An 18547-nucleotide genomic window follows, 5' to 3' on the forward strand; every position below is an offset into this window, starting at 1 on the left:
TGCGGGAGGAAGGGGCGGGGCGATAAAAAGGGTTGAACTATGGTGGCGCGCGACCGTTAGCGGTCTTCTTTTACCAACGGTCACCGTCCCCGCTGTCCCCCCCCCACTGCAGTTCCCGAGGGTTACAGTCCACGTGGCCCGGCCCCCGTTAGCACGCCCGCTCCCATTCGCCGGCGCAGTCACCGCGCGGGGCGGCCGCCCGTAAGGTAGCTACCACGACTTGTGACAACGAATAAAGCTCCCGGACAACGGCGCCCTCAGCTACATCTGGAAGGGTAGCCCGGACCGGGAGCTGCGGCCCGTGCGCTACCGTAAGGAGGGAGCGGCGGAGGCGACCTCCAGCTCGGCCCCGTACCAGCGGCCCGGCAAGCGCGACATGAGCCTGGTCCGCCACCCGCGGAATGCTCCTTAGCCCCTTTTCAGGCTGTTACCTCCGGGGGACCGTTGTGGCCACACCGAAACGTAGTTTCCAATGAAATCACTGTTTATTACTCTTAGCGGCGGCGGGGCCGAACACGTTTATTTTTTCTTTTTAATTTTCTCAACAAGTATTTACCCAGCGTTTATCCAGTGAAACAACGTGATAACTTTTAAGGGAGCATCCGCCGGGTTAGGAAATCACGGACTGAGCAGCTCGTGGAAGCCCGCTTTTGCATCGTCCCATCGCAAATGCTTTTGAAGATCGTTCCATTGTCTTGAAACGAGTGTGCACGGAATCCTACTCAAGGAATGTCTTGATCCAGCGATGCAAAGAACTGAAGTATCAAGGTGTATCCCCAAAACTCAGAACTGCTCCGTAGTCAACCAGAGTGAATCCCTCCTAGAATGACTTAGAGCATGCCCTCGCTCCTCTTCCATCCTTTTGGGGGAAACGCGCCAACATCATTCATTACTTCTGCAACTCATGGGCTGGGAGAGGAGATTGAGCAAACACAAAGAAAGGAAGCGTGCATAGCCATGGTTTTCTGAGAGACTAGTTAGTTGTCTTAGCAGTTGAATTCATGCAGAGTAATTGAAAAGTCCCTAAAGCTATTCATGTTCTCAGCCTTGACCTCCTTAGGAGGTGGGCACTGGAGTGTACGTCTTTAGAATGATACGATTCACTCCACTCCTGTGAAACGCTGCACTACAGTCCTTCCTCCTTGGGGCTATGTCTCTCACTGGGGGGCGTGCTTGCTTTGTGGATATTTGTTGCCTGGGAAAGCCGCTATCCCAAAGGGAGGAGCTACTTTATCTAACGTTTACTGGATAGGATTAAGGCACGCCTAAATGTTGTTTTATGCATTTGTTGTTGTTAAGTGCCGCCGAGTTGGTTCCGACCCACAGCGACCCTGTACAGGGATTCCGAGGCTGTAAATCTTTACCGGAGCAGAAAGCCTCTTCTGTCTCACTTGGAGCCGCTGGTAGTTTCGAACTGCTGACCTTAAGGTTCACAGCCCGATTCGTAACCACTACACTACCAGAGCTCCTTATGCATTTAGTAGGCACAAATAGAGAACCACTTAGCCCCATCAAGCAATGGTCCCAAGTTCTTACAGCTGTGTAGCAGCAGTGTTGTTAAGTGCTGGGAAATCTCTTTGGACTCACAGTTACCCTGTATGTGGTTTCTGAGAAGTAGCTAGTGGGTTTGAACTGCCTACCTTGTGAATAGCAGTCCAGTGCTTATCCTACAGTGGCATACCAGGACCCCATGTAATAGCTGTAAATGTGGTAATTAAGGCTAGTAACGAGCCAGGCTTTGTTGTTGTTGCTAAGTGCAGTAGAGGGTGCCTTGAGTTCATTCTGACTCACAGCAGCCCTGTGTAGGGTTTCCAAGGAGCAGTTGGTGAGTTTGAACCATCAACCTTATGGTTTACACCAACCTTGTGATCAGATGCTTATCCTTGTGGTCAGTGCCACACCAGGATTGCTACAGAACCAGGTTTGTTTTTGTTGTTAAGTGCCATCCAGTCAATTTCAACCCATAGTGACCCTGTATAGGGTTTCCAAGGAACAGCTGGTGAACTTGAACCACCGACCTTGCAGTTCAAATGATTTTACAGTCTGACGCTAGTTGGGTCAGACCTGTGACTTTGGACAAGATAATTAACTTGTCTGTATCTTCGTTTCCTCATCTTGAAAAATGGAACTAAGGAGCTCTAGTAATGTGGTGGGTTACGCGTTGGGCTGCTAATTGTAAGGTCAGCAGTTTGACTCTTATCAGCCACTCCGCAGGAGAAAGATGAGGCTTTCTGCTCATGTAAAGATTTACAACCTCAAACAACCCTATAATAGGGTCACTATGACTTGGATCTAACAACATATCACAGAACCACCACCAATAATACCTACTGCATAGGATTTTTGTGAATTAACACATGTAAAGAACCTAGAGGAGTTTTTGGCATAATTTAATACTTATTGGCTGTTAATATCATTGATAATGCGTGGGTCTTTTACTCCATAACTTGGGATGGAAGGTGAAGAGCACCATTTCTTTGACCCCATAGAAACTGATAATCAAATGTGGAATTAAATTTCTAACTAAGCCCTGTTTATGTTTATAGCTGGAAAAGCCTGTACTGTATTAACATTGAGAAGAACTCGAGATAGGAAAGAGAGGCAGCAGCGAATGAAGACTATAAAAGAAAAGAAGAAGGAGCACCAAAGGTTGAGGTAGAGTGGGTGACGTAAAGAAATTTGGGAGAAATTGTCCAGTGACCTGTAGTATATGCCCTCTTTGGCATGGAGTTGGGGCCTAGAGTTGGGCCGTGACTCTAGAAACTACCTAATAACCTACCTTTCAGGGTTGCCCCTAATAGCAAAGTACTAGCTCCACGATCCTAGCTTCATATCCTTGGCTCTGGCACTTGGTAACTATGTAACCTAGGACAGGTTACTTCATTTCTTTATGCTTCAATTTCCTCAATGTGCAAAAGAATCAAACCCACTTTTTAGAGTGTTCTGTAGATTCATTGGGTAAATACATGTAAAATATGTCAAATGCAATTAAGACATTCCATCAAGGCTAACTATTGTCAATTTTAGTATGCTTTGTAATATTGGTATACCTTAAGGTTAAGATTCAGAGTATAGGACCGAAACAGCAGTAAGAAGGGTTTGCTTTTACATTCATTCAGTCAATGGAATTGAGCACGTAAGTGAACTGGGGACAGAAAGATGATTATGATCTAGTCACAACCCTCAAAGAACTTAGTGGGTATTTTTGTGCTTTCCACAAATGTGAACCGAAAAGAAACTGTTATCATAGCCTTTAGATATTTTAGTTCTTCATCAGATCCATGGATGGCATTTTAAGGGAAATGTTACAAGGGCCGGGGAGGGTACTAAAAGAGTCTTCAAAGATCACTTCGTACGTTTTCCCTTCTCTTATATAGAAAATCTGCCAAGACTAGGAGAGTAACCCAGAGGAAGCCATCTTCAGGGCCTGGTAAGAGGAGCTGAAGGGTCTGTTTAGCCATTGCCTCCCGATCTCAGCAAAGAGGGCCACCTGTGTGGGGCAGCAAACTATCTCACTGCCAACCTCACTTTCTTCCTAGATTCTCCAAGATCCTCAAGAAGTTGGGTTTGTTGTTTTAAAATTTCATATCCAAAGTTCAAGAACTATTTAAATAAAAATACTTAAGACAAAAAATATGAAATAAAGAGTTTTACAGCCAACTCCTTCAATGTGAACAAAATTATATAAAGATTTAAGTCATGCCAAGTATCACTTCTTCCCAACCTCGACTCCTTTCCAAAATGAACCTCTTCCCAGTACTGAATTCCTTCCTAAACTCAGGTGTTGGTGTCCCCACTCTTCTCTTCATTCAACTTGAGTCAGATCTTTTCATTCTTAACGTGGTCTCTTCTAGTTTGTCGGCTATGCCTTCAAGAACCTGGGGATCCTGAAAAATTAGGGGAATTTCTTCAGAAAGACAATCTCAGCGTGCATTATTTCTGTCTTGTGAGTATAAGATCTTCTTTACTTTGAATGCCCTCTGGCTTTTCTGTACTCACATAGTAGATTCTCTGATTTTGCATCTGACTTCAGATCTCTAGGCCTATTTGTTTGTAGTTGTATTTTTTTTTTTAAGTAGCTGTTGTTGTTTTTTAATCTAGTTTTGTAAAAGTAATATATGTACCTGCTCAAATTTCTGATATAAGTAATTCTCAAAGTGAGCACTGAATGGCTACTAATTTGCTACCCCTGCTAGAGAGTAAGATCCCCTAAGAACTTGATTGAACCTCAGCATAGTGATCCTGCTGGGTCACCTTAGAGCAGGTGGTGGGCTGGCAACGTCTTGCATATGGGGTCCCCAGCCGATCACCTCCCTCCCTGCCTTCCTTGGATGGCGGCTGTTTATGCTGGACGTGTGGCCAATGACGGGAAAGGATCACGTGGAACCTCGGCAACCTAAGACAGAGCCATTGCCATGCTGCAATGAGTTTCAATGACGGGTAAGACTGAGGAATTCGCACTGACCGCCTAAGACAGGCAGCGTCCCTTAAACAAACAATAAACAAGGGGGAATCTGATGCAGACCGTGCAGACCCGGTCAGGAGGTCAAGACCCTGTGGGTCCAAGCGTTGTTGACCGTCCAAACCATAGGCTCTGAGGATCAGACTTTAGCCACCTAGTAGACATAGCAAACTGTCCCTCATCTGATTATTCAGTAATGCTTGTTAGTAATCTCATACATGAGCCCTGGATATCCACAGACAAATGTAAAAACCTTCCCTAAAAGCTGAGACTGCAAATTCCAAAAAGGCAAGTTCCCCCCCCACCCAAAAAAAAAAGCTAAAGAGGATAGAGAGAAACACTGTTAACTGATGATATATGGAGGGGATAATAATCAATGTAATGAAACAAGCTATATGAATGGTTGAATGTGAAGCTGATGATGTGCCCTGTAAACTTTCACTCAATCCAAAATAAAAACATTTAATAAAAAAAAAGGGAATATATGTACCTAGTAAAACTTGTAAAAGTAATATACAAGGGGACTTCAAAAAGTTTGTGGAAAATATAATTAAAGATAATGGAATTTTTCTACAAACTTGTTGAAGCCAACCCTGCCATACATAATTTTACATGTATAGTATGAATAAAAAATAAAAACATGTACAAAAAAAAAAAGTCTCCCCTCAAACAGTATTCCCAGTCTTTCTTCCTCTGAACAGAAGCAGCTGCTATCAGGTTTAGTGATCTGCTGTCCTTCCAGGTATTTTTTTCCTCCAGTACTTGTTTTTCCATTAGGTATCGTTTTCATACTATGAAATGCACCCATTTTAAGTGCACTGTTTGGTGTATTTTGGTAAATGTATCTCCTTGTAACCACCACCTCAATAAAATAAATGACATTTTCATGACCCCAGAAAGATCTCTCAATCCCTTCCCATCAATTACTGTTTTGATCTCAATCATCACTATAGGTTATTATTATTATTTTTTTTTTTTTGGAAAGTCAATATGGAATGCTTTTTATTTATTTAGCTTTGTTTTTTAGCTTTTTATTGTGAATTGAGTGAAGGTTTACAGAACAGATCAGTTTTCCATTCAACAATTCATACACATGCCATTGATTGCAACATAGATTCCTTTTGCCAGTTCTTGTACGTCATATAAATAGAATCATACAGTGTGTACTCATTTGGATCTGGCTCCTTTCTGTTAGCATAATGATTTTGAGATTCATCCATTTCCTGTGTGTCAGATCTTGAACCTTTTTATTTCCCAGCAGCATTCTATTGTATGAATATACCACAATTTGCTTGTCTGTTCACATGTTGATAGACATTTGAATTGTTTCCATTTGGAGACTGTCGTGAGTAAAGTTGCTATGAACATTCATGTACAAGTCTTTATGCAGACATGTGTTTTCACTTCTTAGTATAAATACCTAAGAGTGGAATTACTTGTATGCTCAGAGGAAAACTACCCCAGAGGGTTTCCAAGGCTGTCATCTTTATAGAAGCAGACAGTCACATCTTTCTTCTATGGAGTGGCTGGTGGGTTCAAACCACCGACCTTTCAGTTAGCAGCTGAGTGCTTAAACACTGTGCCACCAGGGCTCCTTAGTTGTATTCTAGCTATATGTTGAATTTTATATAAAATTGCCAAATCATTTTTGATTTTATGAGCATTCCAGTTGTATAGTATTCTTGCCTAAACTTGGTATTTTCAGCCTTTTTCATTTTAACCTTTCTACTGAGTGTGCTCAAGGTCATATTTTGGCTCTTGTGGACTTGTTTTAATTTTCTTCAGCTTCAGCCTGAACTTGCATATAAGCAGCTGATGATCTGTTACACAGTCTGCCCCTGGCCCTACTTTGGCTGATGATACAGAGCTTTTCCACCATCGTCTTTCAACAGATGTAGTCAATTTGACTTAAACAGAAGGGTTTAAAATAAGCAAAGGTGTGTGCCACAGTTATAGTCTTTCATCATATTTATTCAATCTATATGCTGAGCACATAATCTCAGAAGCCGGATTTTATGAAGAAAAACATCGCATCAAGATTGGAGGAAGACTCATTAACAACCTGAAATATTCAGATGATACAACCTTGCTTGCTGAAAGTGAAGAGGACTTAAAATACTGATGAAGATCAAAGACCACAGCCTTCAGTATGGGTTGCGCCTGAATGTAAAGAAGACAAAAATCCTCACCACTGGACCAATGAACAATATCCATATAAATGGAGAAAAGATTGAATTTTCAAAGACTTCATTTTGCTGGGATCAACCATCAGCACTCATGGAAGCAGCAGTCAAAAAATCATTAGGCAAATCTGCTGCACAAGATGTCAGCTTGAGGACTAAGGTACATCTGCCCCAAGCCATGGTATTTTCGGTAACCTCATATGCATGTGAAATTTGGACAGTGAATAAAGGAGACCATAGAAGAACAGATACATTTGAGCTATGGTGTTGGAGAAGAATATTGAAAGTACCATGGACTGCCAGAACAAACAAATCTGTGTTGGAAGAAATACAGCCAGAATGCTTCTTGGAAGCCAGGGTGACCAGACTTCATCCCTCATACTTCAGATATATTGTCAGGAGGGACCAGTCCCTGGAGAAGGATATCATGTTTGGTAAAATGGAGGTTCGGAGAAAAAGAGTAAGATCCCTAACTGGATGGATTGTCAAAGTGGCAGCAGCAATGGGGTCAAAAGTAGCAACGATGGTGAGGTTGGTGCAGGACTGCATACTGTTTCATTCTATTGTGTATAGGGTTGCTATGAGTTGGTACTGACTCAGTGGCACCTAACAACAAACAACAGCTAAGTGTGAGATAGTGTGGTGGTTATAGAGGATAAGCACTGGACTGTGAACCACATGGTCCACAATTCACTTCCAGAAGCCATTCCATGGAAGAAAGATGAGGCTTTCTGCGCCCACAACGATTTACATCCTCAGAAACCCCCTAAAGGGTTGCTGTTAGTCAGAACCAAAGACACCTAACAGCAACAACAGTTGAGTGTGTATTGCTATCTCATTGTGATTTTCATTTACATTTTTCTGATGACTAAGAACATGTTGAACTTCTCATGTGCTTACTGACCATTCACGTATTTTGTGAAGTGTCTATACAGTATTTTGCCTATTTTTAAATTATGGTTGTCTTATTGAACTATAAGAGTTCTTTATATATTCTGGACATAAATTCTTTTTCAGATATATGTATTGGGACTGTTTTCTTCCAACTTGTGGGTTGCCTTTTCATTTTCTTAATGTGGTCTTTCAAAATAAAAAGGATTTAACATTTTGATGAAGTCCAATTTACCTTTTTTTTTTCTTTTATGAGTAGTGTTTTTGGTGTGCTCCAAGAAATCTTTGCCTACCCATTGGATTATAGTGGTGCTTTTGTCAAAAATCAACTGATCATAGATCTGTGCATCTGTTTCTGGATGATCTGTATCAATGACCTATGTGCCTATCCTTACACCAGTCCCGCACTCAATTAATTAGTGTGGTTTATACTATCTAGTAAGAAAGTGTTGTAAATTCTCCAAACTGTTTTAGAGATTATTTGGTCCTTTTCTCTTCCATATTAAGCTTGTCAATTTTTATTTTTAAAAAAGTTATTGGAATTGTGGTTGTATTGGATTTATAGATCAATTTAGGAAAAATGCACAAATAATTATGAACCTTCTAATCCATGAACATGGATATATCTCTTTCTGAGAGTCTTTTAAATTTTAATCTCAGGAATGTTTTATAGTTTTAATGAGGAGGTCTTTTGTGAAATTTGGTTCTTAAATTTTTTGTGGTTCTTGTGCTATATATGTCAGAACCAATACCACAGCACTTAACAATAACAATGTGTTATTGTAAATAACATTCTAAAATTGTATTTTCCAGTTAAGTGTTGCTGGTATATAGAAGTGCAATTAATTTTTGTATAGTGACATTGTATCCTGAAATCTTGCTAAATTCATTGATTAATTGATTAATACATTGATATTGTTTTTTGGTAGGTGCCCTATTGTTTTCTGTGTACATAACCATGTCATGTGTGAATAAAGACAGTTCTGCTTCTTCCTTTCCAATCTTTATGTCTTTTATTTTTTTATTCTTGCCTTTTTTTGCACTGGCTAGGACCTTCAACCTAATGTTGAAGTGGTGTAAGTAGATATCCTTATCTTGTTCCCAGCATCAAGTGACAGCATCCAGTTTTATACCATGAAAATGATTTTAACTATAGGTTTTTCATAGATGCTTTTTCATCCAATTGAGGCAGTTTCCTTTTATTCCTATTTTTCTGAGCGTGTTAAACTTTGTTAACTGCTTTTTCTGCACCTATTGAAATGATCATGTTTTTGTTCTTTATTTTGTTAATGTGGTTTATTACCTTTATAACTTCTTTAATATTAAACCAAGCTGACATTCCTGATATTTTGTTTCATTTTCACGTCTATGCTCATGAGAAAGACTGGTCTGATTTTCCTCTCCCATGAGTCCTGTCAGGTTTTGGTGTAAGGTCTTTGTTAACTTTGATGCATTTACAATCATATGCATTTTAACATAAAAACTAACATACTCTGTGCAGTGTTTTGTAGCTTGCTTTTTTTCATCTTAATATATTTTGGGAGTGTTTTCCATATAGAACATATAGCTCTTGTTTTGTTTGTTTTTTTAATTGCTATTCCCTGGGGCAGTTCTATTCTGTCCGATCGGGTCACTGTGAGCTGGAATGGACTCAGTGGCAATGGGTTTGGATTTTTGTTTGTTTGTTTATATGAGTATACCAAAACATATTAAAACAATCCCCAGTTAGAGTTCATTTGGCTGTTTCTAATCTCTCAGTGGAGTCCTGGTGTGGCGCTCTGGGCTAATGCATCAGACTGCAAAATCATTTGAACTGCAGGGTCGGTGGTTCAAGCTCAGCAGTTGCTCCTTGGAAACCCTATACAGGGTTGCTATAGGTCAGAATCGACTCGACAGTTAACAACAACAACCTTTCAGTATTATTTTTTTCTGTTTATAGAAATAATATATGTTCCTTGTAGAAAACATGACTAATTCTTAAAATTATAAAGAAAACAGAAGCCACTCATGTAACCTTAAAATCTTGAGATAATCAGTGCTAAAGTATATGAGGGCACTTCAAAAAGTTCATGGAAATTTTCTGTTATCTTTTCATTCCATTTTCCATGAACTTTTTGAAGCACCCTCACATATTATATATGATTATACTATAATCCGGGGAGTACGTACAATAAGCACAGGACTGTGAAACACAAGGTCCAAGGTTCAAGCCCACCAGCCACTCCACAGGAGAAAGATGAGGCTTTCTACTCACTCAAAGATTTAAAAGCCTCGGAAACCCTATAAAGGGTCACTGTGAGTCAGAACCGACTTGACAGCACTTTACAACAATGCTGTAATCCAAGTGACTTTAGGGATAATCTAGACTTTGTTGTTGTTATATGCCGTGGAGTCGGTTCTGACTCATAGCGACCCTGTACAGGTTTTCCGAGGCTGTAAATCTTTACGGGAGCAGAAAGCCTCATCTTTCTCCCGTGGAACAGCTGGTAGTTTCGAACTGCTGACCTTGTGGCTCGCACCCCGATTTGTAACCACAACGCTACCAGAGCTCCTTAATCTAGACTTTAGGGATTACCTTTTATGTAATGTTAAAATCTATTAACTGAGCCCCATTTCATGTGATTACTGCAGGAAGTCCAGCGCCTTCCCCTGTATTTCAGATCATTCATGGGAGGAAGGGGGAAGAGGCAGGGAGGATGCTGACATTCTCCCACTGTGTAGCAGGCCAGTGTAGCCTTTTTGTCCTTGATTTCTCTTCTCAGACTGCTTTGGGGACATTTTAGGAATGAAAAGTTCCTTAAAGTGGGTTTTTAAAGAAAAGTGCCACTCCTCCCCTTCTCCTGTTTCCCTTCCTTTAGAGAACATCGTCTGAGAAGAGTGTTTGTCCTGGACTGGGGAGCAGTGGCAGAAGCGGGGACCCTGACAGAGTCACTCATAGTACAGCACCTCCACAGAGAATCTCAGCAGCCCACCATAGCTCTGCAGGGCAGCCAGACTGCAGGGGACAAAATGAGTCCATACCCAAGGAGTGTTTTCCACAAGTGCTTAGCACATGAGAGCCAAAACCAAACCCACTGCCACCAAGTCAATTTTGACACATCTCCACCCAGTATAGGGTTTCCAAAACTGTCCTTCTTTATGGGAGCAGACTACCTCATCTTTCTCTCATGAAGCATCTGGTAGGTTTGAACCTCTATCCTGTGGTTAGCAGCCCAGTGCCTTACCCACTGTGCCACCAGTGTTCCTTGCACACGGTAGCTGTCCTCAGTAGATGAGAAGCACATAGCACAACAGTGGGTATAGCGCTCTATGGCTTTGAGCAGATCCATCATCCATGACTCCTACAAAATGAGATGATAAATAGGAAACTGAAATTTCTAGAGTCAGAACTCCATGGGACTACCTTGTTTTTCCAGGTCTTGCAAGTTTTCCACCTTTGGCAGTGTGGAATCTTACTACTTTTCTATTGCTCTCTACTAGTGATGGGTTTCTACTTTACACAGGTTCTGATTTTCATGGGCTTTACTGTAGAACATACCTCCTGTGGTGGTTACAGGGATTAAATAAGTTAAAATTTGAAAAGCCCATAGAAGAGTACCCAACACAGAATGCTCCATTAGCCTTTTGTTAAAGAGAAGACATTCTAAACACAGCGTATATCCAGCAAGCTCTACTGCTTAGCTCGCTGCTTACCCTGGTGTCCTGCATGCCCTACTGCACAGTGTCACTGATCATCAGTGCTCACAGCCTGGTTCTGTTGCCCTCAGATCTTATCAAGCAAGCTGCCTCAGAGGGGTCAGTCCAACAGAGGCTTTCATGGATTTCTGCCTGAAGACATCAAAAAAGAGGCAGCTCGGGCTTCTAGGAAGGTTAGAATCCCCTCCAATGGGAGGGTTGCCTCTTCTCATACCTCTCTCATCATCCTGTTTCTGTTCTTTTCCCTGCTTGCTTGTTTAGAAGTCCAAGAACTCTTGGATTTCCCAACTGGTCATTCTTTTCAATTCCATTCTTCTCTGAGGGGTACTGGCCTAAATGAGGAGAAGGGAGCAAGCTCCTGAGAAAACGACAGCAAATTCTGCTGCTTGGAAGTTCAACTTCAGGAGCCCCGTACTTTTAGGATCCACTGAGAAAAGAAATTTTCCATCCCATAGAAAGATGTTCTGCAAGCAGTCTGTCTTTCTTGAGGCTGTTGTGAACACTGTTGTGAATGCTCATTTGCAGATCTGCTTTGTGTGCAAGAAAAAGGGAGCTGCCATCAACTGCCAGAAAGGTCATTGCGTCAGAAACTTCCATCTGCCTTGTGGCCAAGAAAGGGGTTGCCTTTCACAATTTTTTGGAGAGTACAAGTGAGTGATACAGGATGAAAAATTGAGCTATCTTTTAGCAACATGTTGTTTAACCATGAAAGAAATTAGATTTTGGTTCTCACAGGCCTGTTTTCATTTATCAAAGATCTGTCCCTCCATTCATTAATGGGAAACAGTATCTTAACTTGGACATTTCACAGGGGTTGCTCCTTGCTTCCCGTTCCCTCCTTAAATTACAAACAGCTGGGCTTCTTCGACAGCTGCTTATAACTAAGTGGGGCTTTCAGGAACAGGAGGCTGTGAAGACAGTCCCAAGAGCTTTCCGTTGGGGAACAGCCTGAGAAGGCATGTGGTTGTTCTGTAGCCTTGATTCCTCTCTGTAACTAGGGAAGTTCAGTGGGCACTGGCTAAGTCAGGTTCCTGGAAAGCTCTAATGACCAATTCAAACAAGTCTGTCTCCTCTCTCACAGATCATTTTGTGGAAAACATCGCCCAACACAGGACATCCAATGGGGGAATGTGAGGGAGGAAAGCTGCGTCTTGTGTTGTGAAGATTTATCTCAAGCAAGTGTTGAAAACATTCAGAGCCCGTGCTGTAGTCAAACCATTTACCACCGCAAGTGCATACAGGTGGGGCATTCCTTACCCTTGTGACCTTCCACAGTTGCTCTACTTCTCTGCCTGGAACCACAGCACTCTGGCATTACTTGGGCACTTCTCAGCCTCAAGAGTTCCCTCCTGGAGGCCTGAATGCAGGCTGCTGGTTCCAGGCAGGCTGCGAAAGCTCAGCACCACCTCTGTTCATTCTGGCCTATTGGCGCCTCCATAAGATTTAGAACAAAAACCTCAGGATTACTAAAGAGGCTCATCCTAGAGTGAGTCCAAAATCAAACCAAACCCCCTGCCATTGAGTTGATTCCAGCTCAAGCGACCCTCGATGACAGAGTAAGACTGCCCCGTAAGTTTTCAAGGTTGTCATCTTTATGGAAACAAAGTAACCACATCCTTCTCCCGTGGAGCAAGCTGGGTTCCCACTGCTGACCTATCAATTATCAGATGAATACTTCACTACTGCACCACCAGGGATGCTTCTAGAGTGTATCAATTAGAAGTAAGTCTAGAAAGACTTGCTTCCTGGAATTAAAAAGAAAGGAAACGTAGCCAACAATCTGATCTTTTCTGGGTTGGAACTTCCAAGCTCCATGGCTGGAGGGAACAGCTGTGACTCACCTAGGAGCTCTCGTGAAAGCATTTTGGCCCAGGTGTAGACACTCAAACTAGCAGCTGTCATGTCTAGTCCACCTCATCTCCTTCCCCCAGCCAAGCTCTCACCTTCCTTCTCCCCAGTTAGTGACATGCTTGTTCATTGTGGGATGCAGGTGGGAGTTAGAAAGCAGGTGGCCAAAGATAATGTTTACAAAGGCAAAGCTTTCCCATGTTTCTGTTACAGAAATATGCCCACACGTCAGCAAAACATTTCTTCAAATGTCCCCAGTGTAACAATCGAGAAGAGTTTCCTCAAGAGATGCTAAGAATGGGGATTCATATTCCAGACAGGTAGGAGAAACTCGAATGCAGGACTTGAGCCAGGGAGTAGACTTCCAGAGAGGACAAGGTGAGAGGAGAATTCAGAGACTGAAGAAGTAGCTGGTGGTGGTGGTGTGTCCCATTGAGGCAATTCTGACTGACACCAACCCTACAGAACAGAGTAGAATTACCCCATGGGGTTTTCAGGGCTGTAAGCTGTTTGGGAGCAGCTGATGGGTTCAGGCCATTGACCTTTTGGTTTAGCTTTCAAGCACTACAGGCAGCACCACCAGGGCTCCTTGAAGAAGGAGCAAGGAAGGGGTGGAGGGAGTGCTCTTGTATTATCAACAGAAAGGGAAAAGGAAAAGAAAGGGGTCTGATAAGGGTGCTTTGGGGATCAGAATTCTCTGGGGAATTGGCTTCTTGGCTCTAGGGTGGCACTAAGGAGCCTCCGTGTTTCACTCATCCTGCTTCAGCCCTCTTCACTGCCATTAGTCCAGGCTTGTTGAAAGTAGTCTGCAATCTGTGTTGAATTCTTTTGCTCAGTTTTACTTCTTCCTGCTTCTCACTCAACTGCTGTTTCTTCTGTCACTGCAGAGATGCTGCCTGGGAGCTCGAGCCAGGGGCTTTCTCAGAGTTGTATCAGCGCTATCAGCATTGTGATGCCCCCATCTGTCTGTATGAACAAGGCAGAGACAGCTTTGAGGATGAAGGGTAGGGAAGGACTGAGAAAGATCTCTCATCACCATCCTAGAGTTGTTGTTGTTGTTGTTAAGTGCTAGGCCCCAGCATTTATTAGGAGCAAGCAATGCACTTCTGCCTGCAAACCTTGTGGTGAGCGCAGTTGCTAAGTCCCATTGTCAACCAGCCTTGGCAGTGCACTCAGGTGCAGGTGAACAGCTTTTGCTCTGCAGCCTAGTCTTCTCTTTGTGTGGAGTGCAGAGACTCAGGGCCAATGACTTCCTAAACTCATCTTGTAAACAGCTGTGCCTGTCAGCAGGCCCTGGGATAGCCACTATCCATGGTGGGTAAAATACATAGTAGAAATGCCCCGGAGTCCTCAGTGCAGTCCTGACCCGGTATGAACATCCTGAGTGATGGTGCTATATCTGCCCACACATCCCTTCCTTGGCTCATCCTGTAGGAGGTGGTGCCTCGTTCTGTGTGCTACGTGTGGATCGCATGGAACCCATAGGGACTGCTCCTCTCTTAGATCCAACAATAAGAAATGGGAATGTGAAGAGTGTGCACCTTCTGCTTTAGTCACAGGTGGGACTTAGGTACGAACTGGCCTGGAGAACTGGGTGGAGGGGGGAGCTGGTGGCAAGTGGCTAAGCAGGGGAGGTCTAGTGGGCCTGAGTTACTCTTCCACCTGCTTTCCACAGACTACACACTTGGAAACTCCAGTGACACCCCCTGCTGCAGCAGCACAGCCCACCCTGAGGAGCCCTTCTGCAGAGACGTGGGCCTCGAAGAAAACCCAGGCCCTTCTTGGGCTGATTGGCCAAGACCTTCCTTATTAGAAAAGCCAGATTCCTCTGGCAGGAGACAGAGCCACTCCTGGGGACCAAAAGGTGTCAAAATTACTAAGTGCTGCAAAAAAAAATAGCAGCTTATGAGTTGTCATTGCCAAGCACAAAGGCGTACAGAGCTTCACTCCTCCACTGGGTTTGGGGGATAGAGCTCTTTGGGACTGGGAGACAAGGAAAGGGGGCCAGTAGTGAGACCAACAACCAAGGGAAGAGAAGGCTTAAGAGCGTGAACCAGATGCTAGCAGCAGAAAGTGTTTGTGGCTGCAAGAGCGGCTCTGTTCTTTCTCCCTGGTTCCCAGATGGCCCTTGTCTTCCTCCACATAGATTCTTCTACCTTAATTTATTTCTCAAGTGCCTTTTCTTCCTTCACCCACGTTTGTTGTTATGCAAATAAAGGTTTTCTCTCCATTGGTGTTTCTTATAAATTCATTCTGGAATTTAACCAGCATACTAAAGAAACTGGAAGGTAGAGTGAAGGAATAGAAAAACTTCTTCCAATCCATAAAATTCAGTGGATTCCATTTAGAACTTTCAATTTAGAACATAGAAAATTTTTCTTTTGGGGAAAGCTGTTTGCTTTACATGGACAGAGATTTTGATCACTGTACAAACAAGGATGTGATTTTCACCAGGGAGTAGAGCCAAGAGAAAAGTCCATGAGGGGCTGAGACGAGGCCATGACTGCAAAGTTTGGTGTCCTGGGCTTCATAGGCCTGGACTGCCCTGCTCCTATGGGATGCAGTGAGCTCCACTCCCTCCTAGCTGGTGTGTTCTTTGACACATCTCTTTAGCATGAGCGTGCACCCAAACCTTTGATGTCCAGTGGATTGAGCAGCTCCAGGGAGAATGTCTGAAGTGTAACCATGAAATTTTATGGCAACATTCACATTAGGCAAAGAAGTTGGAAAGGGAATCTGGCCAGAAGGCCTAGGGACATGTTGAGTAAACCCTTTCTCACATTCGTAGGTTGGGTCATTTTTTTTTTTTAATATGCAAAAAATATAACTATTACTGAGAATATACACAGCAGAACATATACCAACAATTTCTATATGCACACTTCAGTGACTCGGATTACATTTTTCAATTTGCGCAGCCATTCTCACCCCCTTTTCAAAGTTGTATTTCCCCCATGAATAAAAATTTACTGGCCCCTAAGTTTCCTGTCTAATTTTCCAAGTTGCTACTGTCAATTTGGCTTCATGGTAGCTCTTAAAAGAGCACAGTGTTAGAGGCAGACATTCTTTACTAGTTAAGCTTAACTCTTGCTTGGTTTTAAGAAGACTTTAGAAAATATTCTGGATTTAAGATTTAAAAATTATCTCAGGACAACAGTTTTGGGGATTCTTCTTGGCTTCAAAGTTCTAGAAAATCTAGAATTTGTGAGAATTTGAAATTCTTTATTTTCTCCTGTTTGAGCAGGATTCTTCTCTAGAATCTTTGATCAAAATGCTCAGTAATGGCAGCTAGTCTTCAGCCACTTCTCCCTGGTTTCATGGCAAAGGATGCAGTTATTCATGGAGGTAATTAGCCAAACACCCCACTTCTTCCTCTATTCCTGATTATCTTGTTTTTCTCTGGTTCCAGATAGATAGAGACAAATTGTTGTGCTTTGATGGCCATGTGCAAGCTTTTAATGCCCCAGGCACTGCACAACAAACTAGGAGATCTAATAGAAGCACTAACCATGACACTAGGCCAATTTACTGGGATGTCCCATGAAACCATGACCTATAAATTTCTAAAGCAAGAAAGCAAATCCCATATGGTAATGAATTCATAATACATAAGCTGCTTAGGCAGCTACTTTTCTGTTGTCAATATTACTATCATTAACTTTTGCCAATTAAACTTTTTGCAGGTGTACAACTTATTGATAGTAATTACATTTGCATGTTTTAAATGATTTCATCAGATTTGCGTTCGTAAGGAACGTAGGACCATTCCCAGATAAGGAGTTCCCTAAGTCTCAGTGAACGGTGGTCACTAATAGTGGAGGACAAGATTCTCGCTCCAAACGGGTCTACTTCTGAAGGTATGCAACCAAGGTTTGGCTCAGATATCACCAGGTTTATTGAGAATTGAATGGGGGGGTCATTTGTACTTTCCTATTTTTATTATTATCAAAGTAATATGAGCAAAGTAATACTAGACTTTTTTTTTTAAGTCCAGTGTTGTTGTTAAGTGCCACTGAGTTGGTTCTGACCCATAGCGACCCTGTTTCTGAGGAGAAGCTGTTGGGTTTGAACCGTCAACCTTTCAGTTAGCAGTCCATGCTTATCCTCCAATGTCATACCAGGACTCCAAAGTCCAATAGGATAATGAAAAACTGACTTTTAACCTACCTTTCCCTACCCCCAGGCCTACTCCACAAAGGAAACTCTTGCCCAATTTTTTGTTTTTAAGTCATTTTAATATTTATTAATCCTAAGCATCATTCATTGACTTCCTATTATGTTTTATAAGGAATTGGCAGTCTTCAAACCTTGCCAATTTCCTTTCTCCCATTTTCCTTCTTCCCATCTTTCTTATATAAGCACATCACAAATTTTTGTTAAACACTTTTATTACAGGGCCAGACAGTATAATATTACCTTTTCAGTCCTCTGTTTTTACCCCCTGAAATTAATAATTGCCTGTTTGTTTTTTAAATTAGATCAATTTGCTAACAAAATTATTAATTTACTAATCATTCTTCTGAAGTATTTCAAATAATCAACAAAATCCTCCATAGGCTAGGAATCCGATCATGTAGCTGGTTACACTTCTTTTCCAGAAGGCCTGCCCTCCTGGCGCCTACCCCTGAGTTAGTAGGCTTCCGGGACCTACTGCAAGACTGAGGGCTTCCTACAATTCCTTGCCCTTCTCCTGCATTTGATGACTCTCTCAGAGTTCTGAGAATGATAAGAAAGCTTTTAAATTGTGTATTTTTATTTCAGTAATTTGTAGCATAGTGGTTACGAATAGCGCTGCTAACCTCAAGGTCGGTAGTTTGAAACTACCACTAGTTCCACGGGAGAAAGATGAGGTGTTCTGCTCCCGTAAAGATTTACAGCCTCGGAAACCCTGTACAGAGTGGCCATGAGTCGCAACGGACTCCACAGTACTTGGTACTTAACAACAAATGTTAAAAACACAACTTTTACAGTGTTGATTTGCAACTGAAAGATAACACCTAGAATAAGACTTTAACCTAGCATTTCTCTAACTTGGGTCATCAGGACTATGCTCAGAGATCTGCACCAGTATGCTCTCCTTTAAAAGTCCATCTGTACAATACTGAAGTGTGAGAAAGAGCAGCTTAGCAAAAAGTGATGGCTGTTTAAGAGTGCCTTTTCAACTCCAACTGCAGGGATAGGCCACGGGGCTTCGGGTTTCAGGATAGAGTGCTTTTTGTCAGCCAGATACTCAGCTGCCTTACATCTGTGTGTAGTTGGCCTCATGGGTACCTGCCTGACTAGCTGGACATTGCACACCACCATTAGCTATTGTTCACCCTATACCTTTACTCCCCCATTAATACTAACAGCCACTCCGATCCATGTAGGCAAGAAAAGCCAGCTTTTAAATTTTCTAATATGCTTCAGACATTACCAGTCATTCTCCACTGAATAACTGGAGGTTTGTTTTTCCTTAAACAAACTT

At 42.3% G+C, this 18547-nt stretch overlaps 1 protein-coding gene across 1 annotated transcript; it reads left to right on the plus strand.

Moving 5' to 3' along the window:
* Nucleotides 1-45: 45 nt before the first annotated feature.
* On the plus strand, nt 46-14979 carry PHF7 (PHD finger protein 7). The gene is made up of 11 exons (XM_006876052.1): nt 46-768; nt 2547-2655; nt 3378-3430; nt 3855-3946; nt 11304-11405; nt 11758-11882; nt 12314-12473; nt 13294-13400; nt 13968-14084; nt 14515-14639; nt 14756-14979. Exons 2-11 carry the CDS (start codon nt 2612-2614, stop codon nt 14977-14979), a joined length of 1149 nt encoding a protein of 382 aa, XP_006876114.1. The 5' UTR covers nt 46-768; nt 2547-2611.
* Nucleotides 14980-18547: the final 3568 nt, after the last annotated feature.

Source organism: Chrysochloris asiatica, unplaced genomic scaffold, assembly GCF_000296735.1.
Source record: "Chrysochloris asiatica unplaced genomic scaffold, ChrAsi1.0 scaffold00350, whole genome shotgun sequence".
NCBI lineage: Eukaryota > Metazoa > Chordata > Mammalia > Afrosoricida > Chrysochloridae > Chrysochloris > Chrysochloris asiatica.